General features: G+C 68.8%; 2 protein-coding genes across 2 annotated transcripts; both read right to left on the bottom strand.

Annotated features, from left to right (window-relative positions):
• Nucleotides 1-1028: 1028 nt before the first annotated feature.
• On the bottom strand, nt 1029-26356 carry MEGF8 (multiple EGF like domains 8). The gene is made up of 42 exons (XM_049793282.1): nt 26238-26356; nt 25040-25252; nt 24401-24564; nt 23909-24118; nt 23171-23351; nt 22563-22651; nt 22256-22469; nt 21813-21993; nt 21427-21572; nt 21097-21216; nt 20583-20746; nt 20022-20129; nt 19510-19657; nt 19223-19386; nt 18938-19132; nt 18219-18419; nt 17225-17464; nt 16152-16270; nt 15939-16070; nt 14782-14895; nt 14409-14657; nt 13795-14030; nt 13500-13710; nt 12582-12813; nt 11935-12150; nt 11584-11694; nt 10505-10623; nt 10197-10401; nt 9913-10084; nt 9538-9701; nt 9091-9235; nt 8581-8815; nt 8218-8344; nt 7915-8125; nt 6890-7104; nt 4728-4935; nt 4214-4376; nt 3625-3817; nt 3277-3447; nt 2827-2957; nt 2611-2743; nt 1029-2077 (listed from the first exon to the last, which is right to left on the bottom strand). Exons 2-42 carry the CDS (start codon nt 25209-25211, stop codon nt 1034-1036), a joined length of 7953 nt encoding a protein of 2650 aa, XP_049649239.1. The 5' UTR covers nt 25212-25252; nt 26238-26356; the 3' UTR covers nt 1029-1033.
• A 225-nt stretch (nt 26357-26581) lies between these two features.
• Nucleotides 26582-27900, bottom strand: LOC126035159 (proline-rich protein 2-like; the record flags this gene model as incomplete). The annotated part of the gene is made up of 3 exons (XM_049793295.1): nt 26582-26969; nt 27062-27235; nt 27329-27900. Coding segments are annotated over 3 exons (1134 nt in total), but the record flags the coding sequence as incomplete, so codon positions are not given.
• Nucleotides 27901-27987: the final 87 nt, after the last annotated feature.

The following is a 27987-nucleotide window of genomic DNA, read 5'->3' as shown; positions in this document are numbered from 1 at the left end:
CCACAGCTGCAGCTGTTCCCCCTAACCCAGGGCAGAAGGGTTTGGGGTCTCCAGGGTGAAGGGGAGGGGTCTGGGGGCACCCCAAGGGGTTTTGGGGGGCCCCTGCTGACCCCAAATGGAGGGGATTTGCCCCATAACCTGGGTGAGGCAACCCCCAGGACAGCAGAGATACCCTGAAATGGGCAGATTCACCCCAAAATGGGGCTACTCACTTGGGAATGGAGAATCCCACCCCAAAAAGTGGGGATTTACCCCAAAATGTGGTGCGTGTCCCCCCCCACCCCCGTGTCCTGGCTGATTTCAGGAACAGACTGGGGGGGGGGAGAGGGGAGGGGGCAAATAGTGTTTATTAAACCTCCCCCATGACAGCTGGGGAGGGGGTACAAAACAGGGAGCAAGGAGCCCCCCCCCCCAAAAAAAATGCTAGAGTGACCTCCCATGGTAAAGTGCTGGAGGCAGCACCCCCATTCCCCCCCAATAAATACAGGCATAAATGGGGGGGAGCAGCACCCTGACGCACCCCCCCCCTCCCTAAAATAGGGGGCAAAAAGCTGCCCCCCCATAAATACTGGAGTGGTTTGTGTTGGATGGGGGCAGGGGCAGCGCCTGCTCCCCCAAATAGGGGTGATGAGCTGCCCCCCCCCCCCAATCCAAGAGTGCTGGCAACACTGCAGGCAGCCCCTGCCCCCCCCCGCCCCCCAAATGTTGGGGTAACACATTGTACCTGCCCCCAAAATACTGGGGGGGGGGGGGGGCACAGAGCTCTGGCTCTCCCTGCGAACAACCAGGGTGCTGCACCCCCCTATCCCCCCCCCCAACACAAGAGGGCTGTTCTCTGACCTGGGGTGCAGACCCCCCCCATTCCCCCCCCCCCCCCCCCCCAGATACTGGGGTGCCATACCCCCACTCCCCCCCATAAACCAGGGGGGTGCCCCACACCGCAGACATGAGGAGCAGCACCCCCCCCTTCCCCCCCTCCCCAAGGCCAAGGGTCACCCCAAAAGCAGGGTGCCCCCCCCCCCCCCAGCCCCTTTCAGAGCGCCATGGAGGTGAGCTCGTGGGCCAGCCCCCCCTTGCGCGCCGGGGGGCCACCCCCATATTCCTGCAGCCCCTGCCGCAGCGTCACCAGGGCAGAAGCCAGGGCGGCACGGTGGGGTCCCCGCGGCCCCCCCGGTAGCTGCAGCAAAAGGGTGGCCACCGCCGCCACCCCGTCTTCGGTGGGCTCCAGCGTCACCGGCCCGGCGCCAGGCGGAGGGGGGACCGGGGTGCCGGCGGGACGGCGGCGGGGGGGCCCGGCGGGCGCCCCCCGCTCGAAGCAGACGGTGACCTTGGCGAAGGGGCGGCTGGCCATCTTGCTCATCTCCTGGAGGTGCCGGCGTTGTTCGTGGCGGGCGTCCAGCCCCTGTTTGGCTTTCCAGAGCAGGACGCAGAGGGCGAGGAAGAGGAAGAAGCAGGAGAAGAAGACGGAGAAGAAGACGAAGAGGTCGATGTGGGCCTGGTCCTGGCGGAAGAAGAGCAGCCCCTGCGAGGGGCCGCCCCGTGGACCCCCCACTCCAAGCAGCAGCAGGTAGAAGCGGCTGGACTTGAGGGGGTGCAAGGCGTGGGGGTAAGTCAGCACCAACCGGTCCCGCACCCCCCGGACCACCAGCGCCGCCGCCGCTTCCCGCACCGTCAGGTAGGTCACCAGCCCGCCGGCGCGTTCTTCCCGCAACCGCGTGGCGTTGGCGGCGGCGCCGGTACCGGCACCGGCGGCGGGGTGGGGGGTCTGGAGGCGGACGACGTGGCGGCCGGTGGCGGGGTCGACGTCGACGGCGAAGGTGTCGTAGGCGGTGGAGACGAAGAGGTCGACGCCGCCGAAGGTGACGTCCAGCGTGATGCGGATGTCGACGTTGGTGAATTTGGGCTGGACGCCGAAGAGGACGGTGCGGCCGGGTCCAAGGTGCTGGAGTTGGGGTTGGTGGAAGCAGTTGCTCTGCGAGGTGGGGTCCAGGCAGTATTCCTGCTCCACCGCCATCAGCCGGTAGCACTGCTGCCCACCCACCGGGTGCCCGTGGAAGGAGTCGCGGCACTTGGCGCACTGAGGAGGGACGCGCACGGGGCATCACCACCGGAGCGACGGCAGCACCGGCACCGCGGGTGCAGGGAGTCGGGGTCGTGGGGACAAGAGCGGGAGCACGGAGAGAGCGCCGGGATGCTGGGCGCACAGAGGGAAGCACGGGGACGTCTGACACGGGGACAACGACATGAGGGCGCGGGGATGGCGCGGGGATGGCGCGGGGACACGCAGCTGCGGGGACGACGACGGCACGAGGGCGCGGGGATGGCGCAGGGACACGCGGCTGCGGGGACGACGACGGCACGAGGGCGGGGGGATGGCGCGGGGACACGCGGCTGCGGGGACGACGACGGCACGAGGGCGCGGGGATGGCGCGGGGACACGCGGCTGCGGGGACGACGACGGCACGAGGGCGCGGGGATGGCGGGGGGACATGCGGCTGCGGGGACGACGGGGACGCGGGCGCTGGGACGGTGCTGGGACAGTGCCAGGACGTGGGAGGGGGCGACGTGGGGACACGGGCGGTGTCGGTGACGCGGTGCCGGAGCCCTGACCTGCTGCTTGTAGCAGTCCTTCTTGTCGGCGGGGCTGTTGCCCTGGCAGCTGCCCGTCTCGGTGTTGTTCTGGCAAGGACACCCCGTCCCGTCCAACTCGTTGCACGTATCCGCGTGTCCGTTGCACTGGCACCTGGGGGACGTCACACGACTCTCGCACGAGGGGACGGACCCCCTTGCACGAAGGCCCTGCCTCGCACGAGGGTCCGTACGTACTTGGTGCAGGCGCCATCGAGGAGGAAGAAGCCGGGCCGGCAGCCATCGCAGCGCTCGCCCACGCTGTTGTTCTGGCAGTTGACGCAGACGGCCGCCTCCTCGCTCGGCCCCTCCGACACCCACGTGGGGATCTGGGGGGCAGCAGGGTGAGTGGGGGGCACGACGGTCCCACGGAAGGAATGGGGACCCCTCCTCGCAGCAGGGGGGCGGCAGCAGAGTGGTGGTGGGAGGTGTCGGGTGAAGGGTATGGGAGGTGGTGGGGCAGGGGGAAATGGGGACCCCCAGGACCCCCAGGATGTGGGGCAGGGGGAAATGGGGAGCCCCAGGACCCCCAGGACATGGGGCAGGTGAGCGGAACCCCTCCACCCGCTTTGCTGTGGGGCAGCCCACGGGGCCCCCTCCCCACCCCGGGAAACCCCCAGCCCCATGCCGTGGGGGGACCCCACTGACCATGGCGGGCTCGAGGGGGAAGCGGGCCGGGTCGCGGCGGGCGCGCTCGTACTCCTCCCGCGAGATGCAGACAGCGGCGTTGTGGCGGCAGAAGCTGCGGCAGGGTCGGCACGAGCCCCCTGCCCGCGCCGAGCCCACGAAGAGGGGCCGGCACCGCTCGCACTGCGGGCCCTGCCGTGGGGCAGGCTCAGCTTGCGCTGCAGCCTGCCCCACAACCTCCTTTACGTGCCCCGTAGCCCCCCTACCTCCTACCCCACATCCCTCCCGGCTCCCTCCCCGCATCCCGGACCCAAGCAGCCCCCCAAAACCGTCCCACAAACCCCCAACCCTGCCCCACAGCCTCCCCACCTTGGTGTTGTTGAAGCACTGGAGGCACTGGTCGCGGGCGGCGGGGTCGCGGCACTGGCTGTGCCCGTTGCACTGGCACTGCACCGAGCAGTTGTGCCCCACGTAGCCGAAATGGCAGCGGCAGCGGTTGGGCTCCACGCACGTCCCGTTCACGCAGCCCTGCTCGCACACCGGCCGGCACAGCCCCGTGGCGCTGCGAGGAGGGCTCGCACGGGGGCACGGGGGGCACGAGGGGGGTGCCCCTCGCACTCCCGGCGGGGGGGGGGGGGGGGGGGGGTCCCTGCACCGTTGCGAGGATGCACGGCGCACCTTGTGCGTGCAAACCCGCTCAGGAGTTTGCACGGGGCGCCTCGCGTGCAAACTCGCTACCTGCACGCTCACGGGGCTCGCTTGCACGAGAGGGGGGTACTGCGGTAGTGCAAAAGCCGCACGCGTGCTGCCCCAAAAGCTCAGGCGGGTCACTCGGCGCAACTTGTGCAAGGCCCTCGTGCAAGCTCAGAAGGGCCGTTTGCTCTCCGGTGCAAGACCCTGTGGCTGCACACTTAAGGGGGGGGATTTGCACCGGCCCAGCCCTCGCACGCCCACTCACTTGTCCAGCGTGTAGCCGCTCTTGCACGCGCAGCGGTAGCCGTGTGGGAGGTCACGGCAGTCCTGGGTCTCGTTGCAGTCGTGGTGCCCGTTGAGACACTCGTTTTCGGGGGGGCAGCCCAGGAAAGCCCACTCTGCCTCTGCCCCACACGCCTGCGCCAGCCCTGGGGCGGCAGGGAAGGGGCTGGGGGAAAACCTGGCTTCCCCTGCTCCATACCACCCCCCCAGGCACCCCACTGCCCCCCCCCCCAAGCACCCTAAAACCCACCCCCAGCCCCCTGTCCCAGGCACCCCACAGCCCACCCCGGGCACCCCATAGCCCACCCCAGGCACCCCATACCTGTCAAAAACATCCCGTAGCCCACCCCAGGCAGCCCACGGCTGTCCCAGGCTCCCCCCCAGCACCCCATAACCCACCCCGTGGACCCCACAGCCCACTCAAACACCCCCATCCCTGCCCAGGCACACCACAGCCCCCTCCTCAAGCCCCCCACAGTCCCTGACCCCCAGCGTACCGTGGCGGGGGCCGTGGAGACCACCCTCCAGGCAGCGGCCGCTGCCGTTGTGTCCACGGCGGGCGCACCAGCCGCAGCGGGGCTGGCGGAGGCAGCGGGAGCACTGGGGGGCCCCCGCGCAGCCCGGGGTGCAGCTCTCGGCCCCCCGCAGCAGCCGCCCGCACGCCCCGGCTGCGCATCGCAGGGGGACGTAGCTGGGGCTCATGCACTGGGGAGCGGGGGGAAAGAAGTCAGGGGGGCCCCTGTGCCCCACAGCATGCTCCCAAACCCCCCCCTAGGTCCCCCAGCCTGACCCCGGCCCCCCTGGCCCATAACCCACGCCAAACACCCCATACGTCTCCCCCCAGTCACCCCCTGATGCTGTGGCACCCCCAACTCCCCCCATACACCCCATAATGGGGGACCTTAAGACCCCGTACTCGGACCCCCAAGCCTCCCATCTCCCCCAAACCCCCGACACCCTACAGCTGGACACCCCCCCCCCCCCATATTCAGACCTCCCTGTCTCCCCTAACCCCCCCACACCTGGTCCCCCAAGTCCCCATACTCGGACCCCCAGACCTCCCTACCCCTCGAGTGCCCCCCCACACCCCCATACACCCCACAACTGGTCCCCCAAGTCCCCATACTCGGACCCCCAGACCTCCCTACCCCTCGAGTGCCCCCCCACACCCCCATACACCCCACAACTGGTCCCCCAAGTCCCCACACTCAGACCCCCAGACCTCCCTGTCTCCCCCAAGTCCCCATACTCGGACCCCCAGACTTCCCTGTCTCCCCTAACCCCCCACAACTGGTCCCCCAAGTCCCCATACTCGGACCCCCAGACCTCCCTGTCTCCCCTAACCCCCCACAACTGTTCCCCCAAGTCCCCACACTCAGACCCCTAGACCTCCCTGTCTCCCCCAAGTCCCCATACTCAGACCCCCAGACCTCCCTACTCCTCGAGTGCCCCCCCACACCCCCATACACCCCACAACTGGTCCCCCAAGTCCCCATACTCGGACCCCCAGACCTCCCTGTCTCCCCTAACCCCCCACAACTGGTCCCCCAAGTCCCCATACTCAGACCCCCAGACCTCCCTACCCCTCGAGTGCCCCCCCCACACCCCCATACACCCCACAACTGGTCCCCCAAGTCCCCACACTCAGACCCCCAGACCTCCCTGTCTCCCCCAAGTCCCCATACTCGGACCCCCAGACCTCCCTGTCTCCCCTAACCCCCCACACCTGGTCCCCCAAGTCCCCATACTCAGACCCCCAGACCTCCCTTGTCTCCCCTAACCCCCCACAACTGGTCCCCCAAGTCCCCATACTCGGACCCCCAGACCTCCCTGTCTCCCCCAAGTCCCCATACTCAGACCCCCAGACCCCCCTACCCCTCGAGTGCCCCCCCCACACCCCCATACACCCCACAACTGGTCCCCCAAGTCCCCATACTCAGACCCCCAGACCTCCCTACCCCTCGAGTGCCCCCCCACACCCCCATACACCCCACAACTGGTCCCCCAAGTCCCCACACTCAGACCCCCAGACCTCCCTGTCTCCCCCAAGTCCCCATACTCGGACCCCCAGACCTCCCTGTCTCCCCTAACCCCCCCACACCTGGTCCCCCAAGTCCCCATACTCAGACCCCCAGACCTCCCTTGTCTCCCCTAACCCCCCACAACTGGTCCCCCAAGTCCCCATACTCGGACCCCCAGACCTCCCTGTCTCCCCCAAGTCCCCATACTCAGACCCCCAGACCCCCCTACCCCTCGAGTGCCCCCCCACACCCCCATACACCCCACAACTGGTCCCCCAAGTCCCCATACTCAGACCCCCAGACCTCCCTGTCTCCCCTAACCCCCCACAACTGGTCCCCTAAGACCCCATACTCGGACCCCCAGACCTCCCTGTCTCCCCTAACCCCCCACAATTGGTCCCCCAAGTCCCCATACTCAGACCCCCAGACCTCCCTACCCCTCGAGTGCCCCCCCACACCCCCATACACCCCACAACCGGTCCCCCAAGTCCCCATACTCGGACCCCCAGACCTCCCTGCCCCTCGAGTGCCCCCCCACACCCCCTAACCCCCCACAACTGGTCCCCCAAGTCCCCATACTCAGACCCCCAGACCTCCCTGCCCCTCGAGTGCCCCCCCCCACCCCAAAAGCCCCCCACCTGCTGCAGGCTGACGCTCCAGACGCAGTGCTGCCAGCCCCCGTCTGCCCCCTTGGAGGCCAGGCAGAGCGGGCAGGAGCTGTGGTTGTGGCAGGGAGTGGGGCAGGGCAGGGGGGGCGAGGACTCCACGGGCATGGGGGAGACGTTGAGCAGCGAGTGGCTGAAGCAGGTCCAGTCGTAGGTGGGCTGCACGCTCAGGATGCGGCGGGTCTCGCCTGGGGGGGGCAAGAGGGGCTGGTGGGGTGACCCACGCTGTCGTCCCCCCCCCAGCTCAGTCCCATTGCACCCCCTGATCTTGGCCCCATTACACCTCCGGATCTTGGCCCCATTGCACCCTCAGCCTCAGCCCCACTGCGCCCCACTCTCAGTCCCACTGCACCCCCTGATCTTGGCCCCATTACACCTCCGGATATTGGCTCCATTGCACCCTTGGTCTCAACCCCACTGCAGCCCACTCTCAGCCCCATTACACCTCCTGATCTTGGCCCCACTGCACCCTCAGTCTCAGCCCCATTACACCTCCTGATCTTGGCCCCATTGCACCCTCGGTCTCAGCCCCACTGCACCCCACTCCCAGCCCCATTGCCCCTCCTGATCTTCACCCCACTGCACCCCCAGTCTCAGCCCCACTGCACCCCCTGATCTTGGCCCCGTTGCACCCCACTCTCAGCCCCATTGCATCCCACTCCCAGCCCCATTGCACCCCCTGATCTTGGCCCCACTGCGCCCCCACTCTCAGCCCCATTACCCCTCCTGATCTTGGCCCCATTACACCTCCTAATCTTGGCCCCATTACACCCTCAGCCTCAGCCCCACTGCACCCCACCCTCAGTCCCACTGCACCCCCTGATCTTGGCCCCATTGCCCCTCCTGATCTTGGCCCCACTGCACCCTCAGCCTCAGCCCCACTGCACCCCACTCTCAGCCCCATTACCCCTCCTGATCTTCACCCCACTGCACCCTCAGCCTCAGCCCCGCTGCCCCCCCCCCAACTCCCAGCCCCGCCGTACCCCCCGGTCCCGTACCGGTCCGTTTGAACTGCCGCGTCCACATGCATTTGCCGGAGGCGGTGCACTTGGGGCAGTCGGAGGCCTCGCACGACACCTCGGAGCAGTTGGCGGCGGCGAAGATCTCCCGCTGGTTGATGCGACAGTCGTTCTCCGACGTGCAGCTGCCGCCGCTGCCGATGCACGCACCCTCCGGGCAGTTGGTGCACCACTTGCACTGTGGGGGGGTCTGGGGATAAAGGGGGGTGCAAGGTGAGGGGCGTCCGGGGCGGGAGGGGGTCCCCAGACCCTTCCCAGGGTCGTGTCCCCCCCGCAGCTTACCGGGGTGCCCTGCCGCAGGGCACGGGGGTGCTGAGCCAGGCACTCGCTGCAGGTCCGCAGGCGCCGGCAGTCCTCGGGGGAGCGGGGTGTCGGGGAACAGGCGGCCGGCCCCGGGGCGCAGCCCAGCCTGGTGGGATTTGCATCTCATTTGCATGCTCCACCCCCTCGCCCCACGCTGTAGACCTTTCAACCCTAATTCATACCTCCCATCCCGCCGCTGCCCCCACCCCACAGCACCCCGTACACCCCCCATACCCCCTCCCACCCCACAGCTGGCTCCCCCAGACTCACCCTGCCCTTGCTCTCCAAACTCCATTGCCCCCTGTACCCCACAGCCGCCCCCCCCCCAAGACCCCCACTCACCGCTCAGCGGCATCGGCGGACAGGCAGCTGCCGTGGCACCAGGAGCAGGCAGCGCCCGAGCGGTTGCAAGCCTCGGGGCCGGGCAGGGACAGGCAGGGGTCTGCGGGCAGCCGCAGGGCCGACAGCCGCCCCAGGGCCACCCCGTTGAAGCCCCCCGAGACGTAGACCCGACCTCCCGCCACCGCCACCGCGTGGGCCACCGATCGGTTCATGGGCTCGCCCACCACTGCCAGCTCTGGGGACAGAGAGACAGACAGACAGGGGGACAGAATCAGTCCTGGGGTCCCCAGGCCCTCTGGGGTCCCCCTGCCCCTCTGGGGTCCCCCAGTCCCAGGCTGCAGCCCCTTCCCCATGGAGTACCCCGCTCCCCTGAGCGTTTCAGAGACTCCAATCCCCTTGCAGGGTTCCCCAGCCCCATTTCCCCCCCAGTACTGGGGGTGCAGTCCCACCCACAAGGTTTCAGGGTCCCCTCCCCGTCTTGGGGTGCCCAGCGCCGCCCCGGCCCCTCACCGGTGTGGGGGGGCAGCACCCAGGCGTTGCAGCGCAGCTGGTAGAGCAGCAGGTGGTTGCTGAAGTCATGCGTCTCCGTCCGGCCCCCCAGGACCACCATCACGTCCCCCACCACCGCCGCCGCGTGGAAGAAGTGGGGCAGGGGCTAGGGAGGACACACGGGGGTCACAGAGGGGACCCCACATCCCCCAAAAGCCCCGCCTGCCCTAATGCCAAACAGATGCCCCTTACGTGCCCCCCCCCCCACACACAAGCACCCCCAAATGCTCCGTGGATGTCCCACAGATCCCCTCCAGTGCCCCACGGATGCACCCAACGTGTCCCCAATCCCTAATACCCTACACATGCCCCCAGACACCCCTCAAAGACCCCTGGACGCCCCCCAACCCCCCTCAGCTGCCCCCAAAGGACCCCCAGACACCCCCAAGGCCCTCCCCCCCCCCTCACCTTGCGGCCCTGGGAGGGGGCGAGGAGGCTCCAGGTGAGGTTGGGGCAGTAGAGGCTGTAGAGCTCCGGGGAAGCCGAGACACTCTCCACGTGGAAGCGGTGGCCCCCGAAGACGTAGACGGCATCTGTGTCCTCGTGGTAGACAGCTGAGTGGCCGTAGAGGCCTGGGGGGGTAGAGGGGGGCGGCGAAATGGGGCTGAGCCCAGCACAGAGGGGGCCGGGCAGCACCGGGGGGTCCCAGCCCCATTAGCGGGGGGGGTACTGGCTTGGCACCCCTTACTGTAAGGATCTGGGAGGTCCCAGCCCCGTTACCTGGGGGTCCCAGCTTGCTACCCCCCCCCCCGCCCCATCATCTAGACCCAGAATCCCCAATACCTGTGGGGGGGGTCCCGGACTGCTGGCCCACCTCCCAGCTCTCCGTCTCCACTCGGTATTCCAGCAGCTTCTTGTTGAAGCCGTTTTCGGGCGAGTACCCCCCAATGAGCAGCAGCGAGGTCCCACGCCGGGGGGTCAGCGTGTGCCCCGCCACCGCCGGCAGCAGCGGGTCCTGGTGGGAATGGGGTTGGTGTGGGGGGGGGGGGGGGGGGGTGTGCTGCAGGTGACATCGAGCCCCCCCACCCCAGCGGTTCGGCACGGGGTCGTATCGCGGGGGTCCCTACCTGCTCCTGCCGCCACTGCAGCGTGGTGAGGTTGAGCACCCAGGCGTCGCTGGCCACCCCCGCGGCCGTCAGCCCCCCCAGCACCAGCATGGCGCGGCGGGCGGGCAGGGGGGCGGCCGCGTGGAAGTAGCGGGGCGAGGGGCCGGGACCCCCGTCTTCCGCCCCTGCCAGCATCTGGGTCCAGCGGCGCTCGGGGATGGAGTACCTGCAAGGGGGCAGAGTAAAGGGGATGCACGGGGGAGGGGGGGGGGGGGGCTTGGGCGAGGCCGGGGCGAGGCCAGGGTGTGGCCAGGGCGGGGCCTGCTGACCTGTAGACGTTTCCCAGCAGCCCCTGGGGCAGTGAGAGCCCCCCAAACATCCAGAGCGTCCCCTCCGGACCCTCTACCAGGCTGTGGCCCAGGCGGTGCAGGAATCGGCTGGCTGTGTCCTGGGGGGGACATGGGGACAGGGAGGGGGTCAGGGGAGCCATGGGGAGCAATAGGGGTGGTCTTGGGGGGGCTGTTGGGGGATCTATGGGGTAGTGGGGGATGATGGGGGCAGTCCTGGGGGGATATCAGGGGTCTGTGGGGTGATGGGGGTGATGGGGGCAGTCCTGGGGTGGTATCGGGGGTCTATGGGGCATTGAGGGACAATGGGGGCAGTGCTGGGGGGGTATCAGGGGTCTATAGGGCACTGGGGGGGTGATGGGGGCAGTCTTAGGGGGGAATCAGGGGTCTACAGGGCACTGAGGGACGATGGGGATGGTCCTGGGGGGATATCAGGGGTCTATGGGGCACTGGGGGGTGATGGGGGCAGTCCTGGGGTGGTATTGGGGGTCTATGGGGCATTGAGGGACAATGGGGGCAGTGCTGGGGGGGGTGTCAGGGGTCTATAGGGCACTGGGGGGTGATGGGGGCAGTCCTGGGGAGGAATCGGGGGTCTATAGGGCACTGGGGGGTGATGGGGGCAGTCCTGGGGAGGAATCGGGGGTCTATGGGGCACTGGGGGACAATGGGGGTGGTCCTGGGGGGGGTGTCAGGGGTCTATAGGGCACTGGGGGGGTGATAGGGGCAGTCTTAGGGGGGAATCAGGGGTCTACAGGGCACTGAGGGACAATGGGGATGGTCCTGGGGGGATATCAGGGGTCTATGGGGCACTGGGGGGTGATGGGGGCAGTCCTGGGGTGGTATTGGGGGTCTATGGGGCATTGAGGGACAATGGGGGCAGTGCTGGGGGGGTGTCAGGGGTCTATTGGGCACTGGGGAAGGAGACAAGGGACCCCCCAGACCTGTGGGGCAGGATCCGTGGGGACATAAGGAGGATCTGGGGGATTCCAGCCCCTGAGGGCTCCCCTGAGGTGGAGGGCGGTGCCTCACCCCCCCAAATGTGGGGCACGGGGGGTACTCACAGCTGCCAGGTGCCCGTCGACGAGGGTCTCCCAGACGATGCTCCCCGGCCCCAGCGGCACCGAGCAGTCGGGGCCGGCGAAGCCCTCGCTGCAGATGCAGAGCCCCAGGGTCTGGGGGCAGGGGTGAGGGGGGGGCTGCCAGCTTCCCCCTGCACCCCCAACCCCCCCCCCCCCCGTGTGTCCCCTGCATCCCCCTGCACCCCCAAACCTCCTGCATCTACCCTGCACCACCCCCTCCACCCCCAAACCCCCTGCACCCCCTCCCGCATCCCCAAACCCCCTCCTCCCCCCTTCCCCAACCCCCCCCCCCAGCCCCCCACCCCACTCCTGCCCCCCCATCTCGCCCCTCACCGCGTTGCAGATGCCATGCCCGACACGGGCACCACAGTCCCCGGGGCAGAGACGCTGGCGGCAGCCGGGTCCCCCATGCCCCCCCCCGGCAGGCGCAGCGGCCCCCCCGGCACTCCTGCCCCCCGGGACAGGGTGGGTGACAGCTCTGGACCCCCACGCTGGCGTTGAACCCCGTCGGCTCGCTGCCGTTCGCCTCGTAGTAAAGCACCAGCACCCCTGGAGAGATGCGGCGGGTCAAGGCGGGGGTCCCAGGGCACCCCGGCCCCCCCCCCCCCCAAAAATCCACGCTATCCCCCCCCACCTGAGTGGGCCTCCAGGGTGAGGGGCTCAGGGCGGCCGTGCCCGCAGAAGGCCCCCAGCAGCGTGGGGTCCCCCTGCAGCACCCCACTGTCCAGGAAAGCTGGCACCCCATCAAAGGCATAGGCGTAGCTGGTCTGGCGGGGGGGGGGGCGGAAACACAGGGGTCTGGTGATGGGGGGGGGGTGCACGGCACCAGCAGCACCCCCCTGTGCTCTCATGTGCCCCCAGCAGACCCCTGTGCGCCCCACAAGTCCCCAGCACCCCCTCATCTCCCCAGCAACCCCCTGTGCACCCCCCCCCCAAGTCCCCAGCCCCCCCCCCCCCCCCCCCCTCAGTGCCCCCCTCACCATGCAGGGTGTGTGGAGGTCTGGCTGCAGGGTCAGGCTGATGGTGGGGCAGGGGTCCCCGGGGGGGCACGGCTCCAGGCCCCCCGTGGCTGACAGCACCCATACGCAGTAGGAGAGGGCTCCCCCAGCTGCCGGACCCCCCCCGGCTAGCCGGGACCCCAGGGCCACAGGCGAGGAGAGGTTGACCAGCAGCGAGCGGCCCCCGCACTCCCGGTAGCACGTGCCCCCGTCCCTGGGGGGGGGCAAAGAAAGGAGTGGGGGGGGGTGCTGAGCGGGGTTCGGGGCTTGCGTGAGGGGCAGGGGGCTGCAGAGGGGGTCAGGGGCCGGTGCACGGGGTTCTGGGGCTGGGGCAGGGGGTCAAGTGCATGGGGCAGGGGCTCGCACGGGGGTCTGGGGCTGCTGAACAGGGGCTGGGGGCTCGCACGGGGGTCTGGGGCTGCTGAACGGGGGCTGGGGGCTCGCACGGGGGTCTGGGGCTGCTGAACGGGGGCTGGGGGCTCACACGGGGGTCTGGGGCTGCTGAACAGGGGTTGGGGGTTCACATGGGGGTCTGGGGCTGCTGAACGGGGGTTGGGGTCTCGCACGGGGGTCTGGGGCTGCTAAACAGGGGCTGGGGGCTCGCACGGGGGTCTGGGGCTGCTGAACGGGGGTTGGGGGCTCGCACGGGGGTCTGGAGCTGCTGAACAGGGGTTGGGGGTTCACATGGGGGTCTGGGGCTGCTGAACGGGGGTTGGGGGCTTACATGGGGGGCTGGGGGCTTACATGGGGGGCTGGGGCTGGTATATGGGGGCTGAGGCCAGTGCACGGGAGGGCTGGGGGCTCACACTGGGGGCTTGCACAGGGGTCTGGGGGCTCGCACACGGTTGGGGTTCCATTGGGGGGCTGCGCTCAAGAGGGTGCTTTGCCCCCTGTCCTCACCTGGGGTCCCCGAAGTACCCAGGGGCGCAGCGCTCGCAGTGTGGCCCTTCGGTGGGGGGGGCGCAGAAGCAGGCGCCGGTGGTCCCGTGGCAGTGTCCCCGCTCAGGCTGGCCGTGGCCGTGGCACCGGCACTGCCGGCAGCCCCCGGGTCCCGTGGCATCCCCGAAGCTGCCGGGGCGGCAGAGCTGGCAGCGCTCCCCATGGGTCCAGTCTGCGAGGACAAGGGGACACGTGGGGACACGGGGGGACGCGCCACGGTGCGGGGGGCAACGCTGGGGTCCCTCCGGGGACTCACTCTGGCAGCGGTCGCAGACGCCGGGTCCAGCCGTCTCGCAGCTGCTGTGGAAGTGGCAGCCACAGTCCACGGAGCAGAGGGCGGCCGTGTCCCCCGCGGTGTCCCCGACGGCCGCGTCCCCCGCGGCGTCCCCGTGGCCGGTGGCATTGGCAGGCGGCGAGGTCCAGCCCAGGTGGCAGACGCAGGTGTAGTTGGGGGCCCCGCTGCAGTAGCCGTGGCCGCAGTCCTCGTAACACCTGGGGGGGGGACACGTAGGGGGGGACGGTGTGGGGACCCCCGACAGCAGCACCCGTTTCCCCCACACATCCCCGCAGCACCGGGATGGTGGGAGCCAGCTCCTGCGTCCCCTCGGCATCCCCAGGACATGGGAAGGGTGTGCGTGGTCCCCATGTACCCCCAAACATCCCCATCCCATGGGGTGGAAGCACATGATCCCCATGCCCCCCAAATATCCCCATCCCACGGGGTGGACGTGCGTGATCCCCATGCCACCCAAACATCCCCATCCCGTGGGATGTCCACTGCGTGTTCCCTGTGGCCCGCAGGATGGCCGTGTCTTGTCTCTGTGCCCCCCAAACGCTGGCCACCCCCCTCGCCCCCTGTGCCCGGCTCACGTGCGGTTGCAGTGGGTGGTCCCGTCCCCAGCGTAGCCGCGCCGGCAGCGGCACTCGAAGGCCTGGGGGGTGTTGTGGCAAGCGGCAAAGGGGTGACAGGCGGCCATGCCCAGGCGGCATTCGTCCACATCTGGGCACTGACCATAGGACCAGGCGGCTGCCCGGCCAGGGGGCAGCCCCCCCGGCTCCCCCAAAGCCACTGAGCAGTTGGGGTAGCCCCGCAGTCCTGAGAAGTCCCCCTCCAGGCACCTAGGGGGACAGGGGGGGCTCAGCCGACACGGCTTGGGGGGCGTCCCCGGGGCTCAAGGGGTGCGCTCAGCCCCCTGACTCTTGGGGACCACCCGCCCCCCCCCCCCCCCCGGTCCCCACTCACCGTCCCAGCGTGGGGTTGTCGGCGTCGCCGCACCAGCCGCACTCGAGGTTCTGTAGGCACTCGCGGCACGTGTTGAAGCGGGAGCAATCCAGGCACTGGGGTGCCGAGTGGACGCTGCCGGGACACCGGGGGTCACCCACCCAGCCATGGGACCCCCAGGGCATCCCCCGGGCGCCCAGGCTGTCCCCCTGCTCCTCAGGACCCCCAAGATGTCTACTGGAACCCCAGGATGCCCCTGTGCCACCCAGGACATCCCTATGCCCCCCAGGACCCTCCAAGATATCCTCTGGACCCCCAGGATACCCCTGTGCCCCCCCAGGACCCTCTAGGACATCTCTGGGACCTCCAGGATGCCCCTGTGCCTGCCAGGACCCTCTAGGACATCTCTTGGGCTTCTAGGATGCCCCTGTGCCCCCCAGGACCCTCTAGGACATCTCTTGGGCTTCTAGGATGCCCCTGTGCCCCCCAGGACCCCCTAGGACATCTCTGGGACCTCTAGGATGCCCCTGTGCCCCCCAGGACCCTCTAGGACATCTCTGGGACCTCTAGGATGCCCCTGTGCCCCCCAGGACCCTCCAGGACATCTCTTGGGCTTCCAGGATGCCCCTGTGCCCCCCCAGGACCCTCTAGGACATCTCTTGGGCTTCTAGGATGCCCCTGTGCCCCCCAGGACCCTCTAGGACATCTCTGGGACCTCTAGGATGCCCCAGTGCCCCCCCAGGACCCTCTAGGACATCTCTTGGGCTTCTAGGATGCCCCTGTGCCCCCCCAGGACCCTCTAGGACATCTCTTGGGCTTCTAGGATGCCCCTGTGCCCCCCAGGACCCTCCAGGACATCTCTTGGGCTTCCAGGATGCCCCAGTGCCCCCCCAGGACCCTCTAGGACATCTCTTGGGCTTCTAGGATGCCCCTGTGCCCCCCAGGACCCTCTAGGACATCTCTTGGGCTTCCAGGATGCCCCAGTGCCCCCCCAGGACCCTCTAGGACATCTCTTGGGCTTCTAGGATGCCCCTGTGCCCCCCAGGACCCTCTAGGACATCTCTTGGGCTTCTAGGATGCCCCTGTGCCCCCCCAGGACCCTCTAGGACATCTCTGGGGCCTCCTGGATGCCCCTGTGCCCCCCCAGGACCTCCCTGCAGCCCTCCGCCCAGCCTCACCTGTCGTACCAACCCCGGCAGTCCCCGTAGGGATACTTGGCCAGGTAGGCGGCGAAGAAGAAGCAGCTGCGGGTGGACTGGCACCAGGCGCACTGGCTGGAGTTGGAGAGGCACTCGGAGCAGGAGCTGCGCCTGTGAGGTGGGCACTGTCAGACCCCTGCCCGCCAGACCCCCTCCCCTGGACCCCCCCGGACCCCTGTCCCCAGCACTCACTGGCTGCAGAGGCTGGGGCAGTGCTGGGGGGCACGGACAGCCCCCGCCTGCCGCCCTCGGCGGCTGCAGACAAAGTCGCCCTTCTTGCTGCTGTGCACCTGCCACTCGCAGAAGGGGTCCTGGGGGCCCAGGGGAGTGAGCCCCCCTGCAGCCCCCAACCCCTCCCCACGCCCCCCTGCAGACACAAACCCTCTACCCAACCCCTCCGCAGACCCCAAACCCCCCCCAAAACCTCCCTGCAGCCCCAAGAACCTCTGCAGCCCCCCAAACCCCTCCCAGACCCTCTGCAGCCCCCCAAACCCCCTTCCCAGACCCCAAGCCCTTCTCCAGCCCTCAAGCCCCCTCCCCAGACCCTCTGCAGCCCCCCAAACCCCCTTCCCAGACCCCAAGCCCTTCTCCAGCCCTCAAGCCCCCTCCCCAGACCCTCTGCAGCCCCCCAAGCCCCCTTCCCAGACCCCAAGCCCTTCTCCAGCCCTCAAGCCCCCTCCCTAGATCCTCTGCAGCCCCCCAAACCCTCCCAGCCCCTCTGCAGCCCCCCAAAACCCCATCCCAGACCCCAAGCCCTTCTCCAGCCCTCAAGCCCCCTCCCCAGACCCTCTGCAGCCCCCCAAACCCCCTTCCCAGACCCCAAGCCCTTCTCCAGCCCTCAAGCCCCCTCCCCAGACCCTCTGCAGCCCCCCAAACCCCCTTCCCAGACCCCAAGCCCTTCTCCAGCCCTCAAGCCCCCTCCCCAGACCCTCTGCAGCCCCCCAAACCCCCTTCCCAGACCCCAAGCCCTTCTCCAGCCCTCAAGCCCCCTCCCAACCCCTCTGCAGCCCCCCAAACCCCCTTCCCAGACCTCAAGCCCTTCTCCAGCCCTCAAGCCCCCTCCCCAGACCCTCTGCAGCCCCCCAAACCCCCTTCCCAGACCCCAAGCCCTTCTCCAGCCCTCCAGCCCCCTCCCCAGACCCTCTGCAGCCCCCCAAACCCTCCCAGCCCCTCTGCAGCCCCCCAAACCCCCTCCCCAGACCCCAATCCTTTTCTCCAAGCCCTCAAGCCCCCTCCCCAGACCCTCTGCAGCCCCCGGCTCTCACAGCGGCGCAGGCATGGCAGTCGCGATAGTCCTCGCAGAGGACGCAGTTGGCAGGGGCCAGGACGAGGCGGGGGCCCCCCCCTCCACAAAGCCCCCCCGGGGGGTGCAGGCGGCCGTGGCAGGAGGCGCTGGGGGGGCACCAGCCGCAGCCCTGGTCAGCCAGGCAGGCCAGGCAGGAGGGGTAGAAGGGGCAGCGCCCCGGGGGGGAGCGGAAGGGCTCCAGGAAGAAGAAGGAGATCTCCTGGGGGGCACGGGGGGGGGTGTCAGGGTGGGGGGCACCCCCAGAGCTGTGCCTGCACCCCCAGACCCATGGCCCCCAGAGAGAGGCCCCTGGCCGGAGTCGGCACCTCCGCCACAACCCACAGCCCCATACAGACCCCTATGCACCCCATAAGGACCCCCCTACCCCAACCTGCACCCCACAGAGACCCCCTACCCCAACCTGTGCCCCACAAGGCACCTCTTACCTTAATCTTGTACCCTGCAGGAGCCCCTTACACGAATTCAGGATCACAGAGACCCCCTACCCCAACCTGGACCCCCATACAGACCCCTCAGACCAGCTCTACAACCCACAGAGACCCCTAACTCCAACCTGCACCCCCTGAGACCCCCCCAACCCAATTCTGCACCTCCATAGGGACCTCCAACCCCAAGCTGCGCCCCACAAGGAACCCTTTACCTTAATCCTGTACCCCACAGGAGCCCCTTACACAAATTCAGGATCACAGAGACCCCCTACCCCAACCTGGACCCCCGTACAGACCCCTTAGACCAGCTCTACAACCCACAGAGACCCCTAACTCCAACCTGCACCCCCTGAGACCCCCCCAACCCAATTCTGCACCTCCATAGGGACCTCCAACCCCAAGCTGCGCCCCACAAGAAACTCTTTACCTTAATCCTGTACCCCACAGGAGCCACTTACACCAATTCTCCACCCCATAGAGACCCCCCACCCCGACCCACTGCCCCCCAAAGACCCCCGCACTCACGCTGCCCCCCGGGACACCGGTGCGGTCCCAGACGAGTGTAAGCTCGCTGCTCTGCCCGCTGCCCGAGCTGTTGAAGTGTCCCTCCACCTGCACCGCGTACTTGTTGCCCCGCTCGGGTGCCCCAAAAAGCCGCTCAGGGCGCGGACGCTGCAGGGGACGCGTCTCCCGCTCCTGCTGCACTGACCAGCGTCCCACCTCCTCCTGCAAGGGGGACCCCAAAACCCCATGAGGACCCTGAGCCTTGCTGGGACCCCTGGCATAGCATGGCACCCCACCTCCTCCTGCAAGGGGGGACCCCAAAACCCCATGAGGACCCTGAGCCTTGCTGGGACCCCCAGCACAGCATGGCACCCCACCTCCTCCTGCAAGGGGGGACCCCAAAACCCCATGAGGACCCTGAGCCTTGCTGGGACCCCCAGCACAGCATGGCACCCCACCTCCTCCTGCAAGGGGGGACCCCAAAACCCCATGAGGACCCTGAGCCTTGCTGGGACCCCCAGCACAGCATGGCACCCCACCTCCTCCTGAAAGGGGGGGCAAGGGAGACCCTAAACCCACGGGGAGGTCCCCAAACTCCCCCAGCCCCTATTATCCTACCTCTTCCTGCATGGGGATGACCCCAACCCCGCCCAGGACCCCCTCCCAAACCCCATTATCCCCCCTCCTCCTGCAAGGAGGGAGCCCGAACCCCCTGGACGCCCCCCGCCGCACCCCGTTACCAGCTCGGGGGAGTTGGGGTGCCGTCCAAGGCGGGCGACGACATAGAGGCGCTGGATGCGAGCCCAGACGCTGGGGCCAGGGCCAGGGACCAGCGGGGGTCCCAACAGCGGGTAGATGAAGCCCCGGTAAACGAGGGAGACGTCGGTGTCACCGCTGGGGCTGAGCGTGATGGTGGTGCTGCGGACGATGGAGACCTGGGGGTGTGGGGGGCAGCTGCCACCGGGACCCCCCCGCCTGGACCCGGGGGGACCCTCGGGGAGGGGGGGGGAGCAGGGGGCACCCACCTTGTCAGGCTGGGAGTCGTTGCGGGGCTGCTGGTAGGTGACGAGGTGGAGACCGGGGAGGAAATTGGCGGTGCGGCAGTGCTGCAGCGCGGTGACAAAGACGGGGCGCGGACCCCACCAGCCGTAGGTCCCCGAGATCTGCCCCACGCGGCAGCGGCTCTGCTCTGGGCAGGGGGACACCGTGGGGGGGGGGGGGGGGAGGTGTGGGGCAGGGGGGGGCTGCATCCCCTCCGCGGACCCCCATTCCCTCTACAGACCCACCATCTCCGGCGTGGACCCCCACTCACCCGCTATGGGCATGCAGGTGTCGTTCTGCACGCACCAGCCGAAGGGGCCGGGGGCGCGGGGGGGGCCCGGCCCGGCCCCCCCAAAGGCCAGGCAGGACTCGCAGTCCACCAGCAGACGGGCCAGGCCCAGGCAGCCGGTGCTGGGACACTGAGGGGGGAGAACATGACATGGGTCAGCAGGGACCCCCCGCATCCCCAAACAGGGGGCTACACGTGGCGCTGAGCTCCCCCCGATGCATCTATGCATCCTGGCCCCAAAACTCCCACCCCCCCACCCCCCCAATGGACCCAGGTGTCCTGGACCCCCAGCTGACCCCACCAAGGGGACCCCAACACCCTGACCCCCAACACTGCTCCCTCCCAGGGGTCCCCAGCATCCAACCCCCCAGTTTCCCCAGGGGAGCCCAGCATCCACGACCCCCGCCCCCCCCAAATTTCCCCATAGGATCCCGGCATCTGCCCCCCTGCCGTTTCCCCAGGGGACCCAGCGTCCGAGCCCCCCCCACACTCACGTTGCTGTGGGGTGTGGGGCTCTGGCACCCCCCGAGGCACCAGGCGCACTGGGGGTCCTTGGTGCAGGTCCCCCTCTCGGCGTAGAGTGAGCAGTAGTCCAGGTGGTACTGGGGGGACAGCGGGATGGAAATTCCCAGCACTGGGGGGGCGGGGGAGGGTCGAGGACCCCACAGCCCAGGGGCTGGGGACCCCATGGCGAGGGGACGGGGGAGCCCAGGGACCCCATGGCATGGGGAGAACTGGGAACCCCACAGGGAGAGGTGGAAGGGGCGGGGGGACCCAGGGACCCCCAGGGTGGGCTGGGGGACTGGAGGACCCCCTCAACCAGAACAGAGACCCCCAGGGTGGGTTAGGGGACCTGGGCACTCCCCCCGGATGGGAGCAGGGACCCCATAAATGAACCAGTGGAACTGCTAACCCCCCCCAGATGGGAGCAAGGACCTCCAGGGGGAACTGGGGGCTCCAGGGACCCCCCAGATGGGCTCAGGGACCTTAGGGGTGGGTGGGGAACTCTAGGGACCCCCCAGATGGGCACAAGGAACCCAGGGGGCAACACTCACGTTCTGGGCCGGCACCTGGAAGACGAAGGCCGGCACTTTGTAGGCCAGAAGATCTCCTCGGGGGGCCCCGCTGAAGCCCCCCGCCACCAGCAGCACACTGCCCCGCAGCACCCCGGCCACGTGGGCGTAGCGGCCCTGCCCCGGGGACCCCCGGGACCCCTGGTCTGGGAGCACATGTCAGCATCGAGGGACCCCAGGGACCCACTGGGATCCCCAGGACCCCCAAACCCCTGTGTGACCCCCAGTGTGGGGGCACATGTCAGTATCGAGGGATCCCCAGGACCCCCAGACCCCCCAGGACCCCTGGTCTGGGGGCACCTGTCGGCATCACAGGATCCCCAAATCCCTCAGGGATCCAAAGACCCCCCCCGTCAGGGGGCACATCAGCATCACAGGACCCCCTGACCCCCAACACCCTAGTGTCCCATGTCAGACCTATCCCTGTGTGTCCCCCCACCATGGGGCAGCCCCACGCGTGTCCCCCCCACCCGTGGGGCAGCCCCCACCCCCTCACCGTGGGGCAGCCCGTGGGCCAGTTCGGCACTGGGGACCCACTGGTGGCAGCCGAGGTGATAGAAAAAGATCTCATCCTCGTAGCACTTCTCCTCGTGGTAGTGGATGTGCACGTTCCCCCCTGAGTGGTCAGGGCGGGGGTCAGCCCCCGGTGGACCGGACCCCCGCCTGGGGTAGCGGGGACCCCCTGGGGGGCAGCAGGGCCCTGGGGACCCCATTCACCGCAAACCACAACCATGGTGATGAGCGGCGGGTCCCTGGGGGGGTCTCGGGGCTCGCCCTGGAGCGCCCTGCTGCCCCCAATGGTGGGTCTACGGGGGTCCCTGCTCACCGTAGACCACCATGTAGTCGCCAATGACGGTGGCGGTGTGGAAAGCACGTTCGCGGGGACCGCGGGCGCCGTCCCGAGCCCGCAGCGTGGTCCAGTGCCGCAGGTCAACGTGGAAGAGGTCGGTGGTGTTCACCCGCATGCTGAACCTGGGGGCGGCCGTCGGGGGGGCAATGCCGGGGGTCACGGGGAGCATGGGGACAGCGCCATAGGTGACAGGGATGGGACACTGGGACAGGGATGTGGGGCTGGACAGGATGTGGGGCAGGGATATCCCTGGGACCCCCCCCTACAGGGTCCCCCCACGGCCACCCCCAAGCCCCCTGGCCTGGCCCAGGACCCTCCAGGGTCTGCCCATGGCCCCCCTCCAGCCCCCCTGTCCCCCCTACCGTGCGGTGGAGGGTCGGTGTCCCCCATAGACGAGGAGGGTGCGGGAAGGGGGGTGGAAAACCATGGAGTGGCCGGCAGCGGCGGGGGGCTTCCCGCCCCACGGGACCACCCGCTCCCAGCCCCACGTCTCCAGGTGGAAGCGGAAGAGCTGGGAGGAGAAGACGTCCTCGGCCGTGCGACCTGGGGTGGGGGGGGGGGGGAACCACTCAGATGGGGACCCTGGTGTCTGGGACCCCTGCTATGGGGTGCCCAGCCCCTCTGCCCCCCATGTGCCGTCCCACGGACCCTATAGACAGGAGGGACCCTGGTATCCACCCCCACAGCCCCCCACAGACCAACCCACGGGCTCCAGAGCTTGGAGGGATGGTCTGGCCCCATCACCCCCCCCCAGACCCCACAGCTCTAAGGGACCCCAGGTGCCCAGCCCCCCCTTGCCCCCCACCTCCAAAGATGTAGAGCCAGTCGTCAACGAGGGCAGCAGCGTGGCCGGCCAGCCCGGGGGGCCGGGTGCCGTTCTGGGGCTGCAGTTCCCGCCAGCCCCCCCGGAAGGGGTCGAAGACCCAGACGTCGTGGGCCAGCGCCCCCCCTGCCAGCTCGCCCCCGCTCAGCACCAGGGCATCGCGCCAGCACACGGCCACGTGCGAGTGCCGGGGGGCCTGTGGGGAGGCGTCAGTGGGGAGACGGGGACCCCCAGCTTTAGGGGGGACGGGGGGGGGGACACGCCAGGGCCATGGTGGGGAGACACGCACCGGCGCCGGGGTCAGCTCCAGCCGGGACCAGCGGTTGGTGGTGAAGTTGTAAACCACGAGGTCGCCCAATGCCGTGTTGAGGTCCAGACCTGGGGGGACACGCACACGGGCTGGGGACCCCCACATCAGGGCCCAGCCCCTTCCCCTGCAGCCCCCCGAGGGTCCCATAACCCCCCTGCTGCCTGCGTCTCTGTGACGGCCCCCCAAAGCCCTCCAACGGCAGCTCCTGGCCCCCCAAATCCCATCTCTCCCTACAGACCTCCACATCCCCCTATACCCCACAGACCCACATCCTTCCCCACACCCCTCTACAACCCCCCAAACCCTTCCATAATTCTCTATAGCCCCCCCCAGTCCAACAAACCTCTCTATGACCCCCACAGTGCTCTAGAGAACCCCAGACCCCTCCATGGCCCCTCTATACCCCCGTATTAATCCCCATAGCCTTCTAATAGCCCCCCACAATCCCATATCCCACCTCATAACCCTCTGTAGCCCCCCAGGATCCCATATCCCTCCCTAGAGCCCCCCCAGAATCCAGTATCCCACCCTGTAGCTCTCCAGAGCCCCCCCCAGCCCCCAGCTGCCCCCTGGCCCCCCCATCTCACCCCCGAAAACGTAGAGGGCCCCAGCACGGGGCAGGACAGCACCGGCGGCGGCAGTGCGGGGCGGGAAGCCGGGGTCCCCCTCGCTGACGTTGTACCAGCGGCCGCCCCCCCGGTTCTCCCCCAGCGCCAGGTCACAGGCTCGCCCCACAAAGCCCGGTCGGCACTCACAGCGCCCTGTAGCCTGAGGGCAATGGGATGATGGGGGGAACGTGGGGGCACACGGCTCTCCCCGTGGGACCCCAAATTGGGGGACGCAGAAGCCCTGGCCCCAGCAGGCTCTGGTTTTGGGGGTCCCAGAGTCCCATCCCTGGAGGTTTGGGGCGGGGGGGGGGGTGGCAGCAGGTTTGGGCATCGCCTAGCTTCACCTGCAGCATGTCTGGGGGTCTCCCAGTGGGTTTGGGGGTCCTGCAGCCCCATCCCTATGGGTACAGGGTGTTTCCCATCCCCATCTGTCCAAGCTTAGGGCCTCTAAAGTTCAGAGCCCCATCTCTGGAGATACAGAAATCTCCCATCCCCATCCACGCAGGTTCGGGGGTCTCCCAGCCCTATCCCTGGGGGTACAGGGATCACCCATCCCCACAGGTTTAAGGGTCCCACAATCCTGTGGGTTTGGGGCTCTCCCATCCCCATCCCTGCAAGTTTGTGGTCCCACAGCCCCATCCCTGAGGGTACGGGGGGGGGTCTCCCAGCTCCCCAGGTTTGGGTATCCCCCAACCCCACAGGTTCAGGGGTGCCCACCTGGTTGCAGGTGCCACCGTGGGCCTGACAGTAGGTCGCACAGTGGGGCTGGGCGCAGTCGGGACCCCCCCAGCCGGGCTGGCACTGGCAGCGGCCCTGGGGGTCGCAGACCCCTCGCCCCGAGCAGCCCCGCGGGCACAGCGAGACGCTGTAGGTGGCGTTGAAGCCCAGCAAGTTGTAGTTGGCGTCGCTGAAAAGGTGGAGCAGCATCTGGGGGGACAGAGAGGGGTCAGGGCACCCCACAGATGCCCCACGGCAGCCCCCTGCACCCCACAACCACCCCATCACCTTCCTACACCTCCCCACAACCATCTCGCAGCCCCCCCAACTCCCCACAGCCACCCCAGCCTTCCCTCACGCCCCACAACTACCCCACAGCCTCCCCCTGCACCCCACAACCACCGCGTAGCCTTTCCCTGCACCCCACAGCCGCTCCGCAGCCTCCCCCTGCACCCCCCAAAGCCACTCCACGCCCCCGCCCAGGGGGGGCACCTTGCCCGAGGTGGCCTCAAGGGGGGCGGGCAGGGTGCTGCCGCTGAGGCTGGCAAGGAGGGGGCTGCGGGGGGAGTCTCCGTCGTAGACGAAGAGGTAGTCGTAGGTGCACTCCGTGTCCATGAAGGTGAAGGTCAGCAGTACCCGGTGCCGTGGGCTGGGGGCTGGGGGGGACGGGCCATCAGGGGGGGGCCCCCAAACCCCGGGGATGGGGGGCAGCACAGCCCTGGGGCGCATGAGCCCCCCAGGATGGGGGCAGCAAGTCCCCACCCCAAACCCCAGGCGATGTAGGGTGTCCCAAACCCCTGTGAGCCCACCTCAGCCTCCCCCCAAACCATGGGGACCCAGGATGGGGTAGCCCAGGGGGAGTGGGGAGGGACTGGGGGGAACATAAGAATATTGGGGGAAACTTGGGCTACCCTAGAAGGGACTATAGGGATCCTGGGGGGGTCTTTGGGGTGCTCCAGGTGTTTTGGGATGTCTCAGGTGGGGCTTTAGGGTGACTGGGGGTTCCTTGGGATGTCCCAAGGGGGCCTGGGGGGGGACTTTAAGGATGCTGGGGAGCACTTTTGGGTGCCCCAGGGGTTGCAGGAACACTGGGGGCCCTGGGTTCACCCTGGGGTCCCGTCCCCGTGTCACCTTCCACCAGCCACTCGCAGTTGCCATTGACCGAGTAGTTGCCGGGGCCGTCGGTGACGAAGCCGGAGGGACCCCGTAGCACCCGCCGCTGCCCCTTGCAGTCGCCGGCGCTGGCCCCCCGCACCCCGCTCAGCGCCAGGGCCAGCGCCAGCAGCACCTGGGGGGCCGCCATGGCGGGGCACGGGCCTCAGCGCCGGGGCAGCCCCATGCCGCCTGCGGGGAAAGCGGGGTGAGCCCTGGGGGGGGGGGAAGGGGGGGGTCCTGGCTGAGGTCACCCGTCCCACAGGGGGTCCTTGGCCTCTGAGGGCAGCCCGGCCCCACAGGGACCCCGTGGGGAGCCCCTGGCCCCATAGGGACCTTATGGGGAGCCCTGTCCCACAGAGAGCCCTCGAGAACCCCCTGCCCCACAGGGACCCCCCCCAATCCCACAGACAACCCACAGGGACCCCCCCCAACCCCACAGAGACCCCCCAATGCTACAGAGACCCCACAAGAAGCCCCTGCCCCACAGGGACCCCCCCAACCCCATACAGACCCCCCAACCCCACAGAGACCCCACGAGAACCCCCTGCCCCACAGGGACCCCCCCAAACCCTTAGAGACCCCCCCAAACCCACTGAGACCCCACGAGAACCCCCTGCCCCACAGGGACCCCACCATACCCATAGAGACCCCCCCAACCCCACAGAGACCCCATGAGAGCCCCCTGCTCCACAGGGACCCCCCCAACCCCATACAGACCCCCCTGCCTCACAGGGACCCCCCCAAACACTTAGAGACCCCCCAACCCCACAGAGACCCTACAAGAACCCCCCGCCCCACAGGAACCCCCCCAACCCCATACAGACCCCCCAAACCCACAGAGACCCCACGAGAACCCCCTTCCCCACAGGGACCCCCGCAAACCCTTAGAGACCCCCCCAACCCCGCCACAGGATGCTACGGGGCCCCTCCCCACCGCTATAGGATGCTGCAGCCCCCCCCTCCCCCCATATGTCCCCCCCCGTGGGTCGGAGCGGGCCCCCCCCACAGGGGTCTGGGGGGTCCCACGGGCCTCTACCGGGGTCTGAAGGGGCTGGGAGGGGGCCCGGAGGGATGCCAGAGCGCTGGGGGGGGGCTCTACGGGTTCCCCCGGGCCCCCATAGGGCGCCTATAGGACGCCTATAGGGCCCCTATACATCCTCACCCCACCCCTCACCCGCTGGCGGCGGCTCCTCAGGGCGGAGGCGGTATCCCAGGCCCGGAGCAACGAGACGAGGGGCCAGAGCGGCCTCGCCGGAGGGAGGGGAGGGAACGAAGCGGCGCCGCGGAGCAGCGAGGGGAGGGGCTAGAGCGGTCGCGCCGCGGAGGGGGGGGCGGGGCTACGGCGGAGGAGCGGAGCAGAGAGGTGCCAGGGCCAGAGTGGTGCTGCAGGACCAGCGAGAGGAGCGGCTAGAGCGGGCCCGCCCGGCGCGGCTTCCGGAGGCTCCCGGCCTCCTTCCCCCCCCCCCACCCCCCCCTTTCCCAGTCACTCCACAGCCCGTGGAAACACGAGAAATCGCTTTATTTTGGCAAAATCCTTCTCTCCAGAAACTGGGGGGGGGGCGGGTGGAGGGGCCTGCTGCGCCCGGGGGTGGGGGGAAGAGGGCCCAACCCTGGGAGGGGGCTCTTCGGGTCCCCCTGGGGCAATATTTGGGGTCTTGTGGGGCAGGATTTGGGGTCCTTGGGGGGGCTGGATTTGGGTCCCTGGGGGGCAATACTTGGGGTCCCCCTGGGGCAGGATTTGAGGTCCCTGGAGGGCAATACTTGGGGTCCCCCTGGGGCAGGATTTGGGGTCCCTGGGGGGCAATACTTGGGGTCCCCCTGGGGCAGGATTTGGGGTCTCTGGAGGACAATACTTGGGGCCCTGGGGGGCAGGATTTGGGGTCCCTGGAGGGCAATATTTGGGGTCCTCCTGGGGCAGGATTTGGGGTCCTTGTGGGGCAAAATTTGGGATCCTTGTGGGGCGATACTTGGGGTCCTTGGGGGGCAATACTTGGGGACCCTGTGGGGCAGGATTTGGGGTCCCTGGAGGGCAATACTTGGGGTCCCCCTGGGGCAGGATTTGGGGTCCCTGCAGGACAATACTTGGGGTCCTGTGGGGCAGGATTTGGGGTCCTTGTGGGGCAATACTTGGGGTCCCCCTGGGGCAGGATTTGGGGTCCCTGGAGGGCAATACTTGGGGTCCTTGGGGGGCAGGATTTGGGGTCCCTGGAGGGCAATACTTGGGGTCCCCCTGGGGCAGGACTTGGGGTCCCTGGAGGGCAATACTTGGGGACCCTATGGGGCAGGATTTGGGGTCCCTGCAGGGCAATATTTGGGGTCCCCCTGGGGCAGGATTTGGGGTCCCTGGAGGACAATACTTGGGGCCCTGGGGGGCAGGATTTAGGTCCCTGGAGGATAATATTTGGGGTCCCTGGAGGGCAGGATTTGGGGTCTCCCTGGGGCAGGATTTGGGGTCCCTGTGGGGCTGGATTTGGGTCCCTGGAGGGCAATACTTGGGGGCCCTGGAGGGCAGGATTTGGGGTCCCATTGGGGCATAAATTGGGGTCCCTGTGGGGGCAGGATTGGGGGTGGCCATGGGGCAGGACAGCCCCCCCCCCCGTGGTGGGGGGGCTACAAGTGCCGCCCCCCGCCCGTGTGCATGCTGAAGTACTCGGTGTAGCCGTTTGTGGGCGTGGGGGGGGGGGGGCCTGGAGCTGGGAGGGGGGGCCCTGGCCCTCGCCCCCTGCCCCTGTGCCCTTTTGGGGGGGGCGGGGGGCCCCCAGATCCGTCGTGGTCACCACGCGCCCGGGGGGGGGTCCCCACTCCGCCGCCGGCGTCTCCTCCACCTGCTTCCGTGCCTGCCGGTGGGGCACAGAGACATTTTTTGGGGGGTCCCCTCCCACTCCCAGTTCCTGGCTGGTTTCGGGGGGGGGGGGGTGGTGTCC

Source organism: Accipiter gentilis, chromosome 37 (genome assembly GCF_929443795.1).
Source record: "Accipiter gentilis chromosome 37, bAccGen1.1, whole genome shotgun sequence".
Taxonomy (NCBI): domain Eukaryota; kingdom Metazoa; phylum Chordata; class Aves; order Accipitriformes; family Accipitridae; genus Astur; species Astur gentilis.
This window is presented reverse-complemented; position numbering and strand designations above follow the sequence as displayed.

What these genes read in the sequence shown, in the direction of transcription:
- MEGF8 (XM_049793282.1), bottom strand. Translation starts at nt 25,211, where the DNA reads ATGGCGGCCCCCCAGGTGCTGCTGGCGCTGGCCCTGGCGCTGAGCGGG. An exon ending in CTGCGAGTGGCTGGTGGAAG is followed by an intron (nt 24,565 to 25,039) that starts GTGACACGGGGA and finishes CGTCCCCCCCAG; the next exon opens with CCCCCAGCCCACGGCACCGG. An exon ending in ACTGCCATGCCTGCGCCGCT is followed by an intron (nt 16,271 to 17,224) that starts GTGAGAGCCGGG and finishes CTGGGCCCCCAG; the next exon opens with GACCCCTTCTGCGAGTGGCA.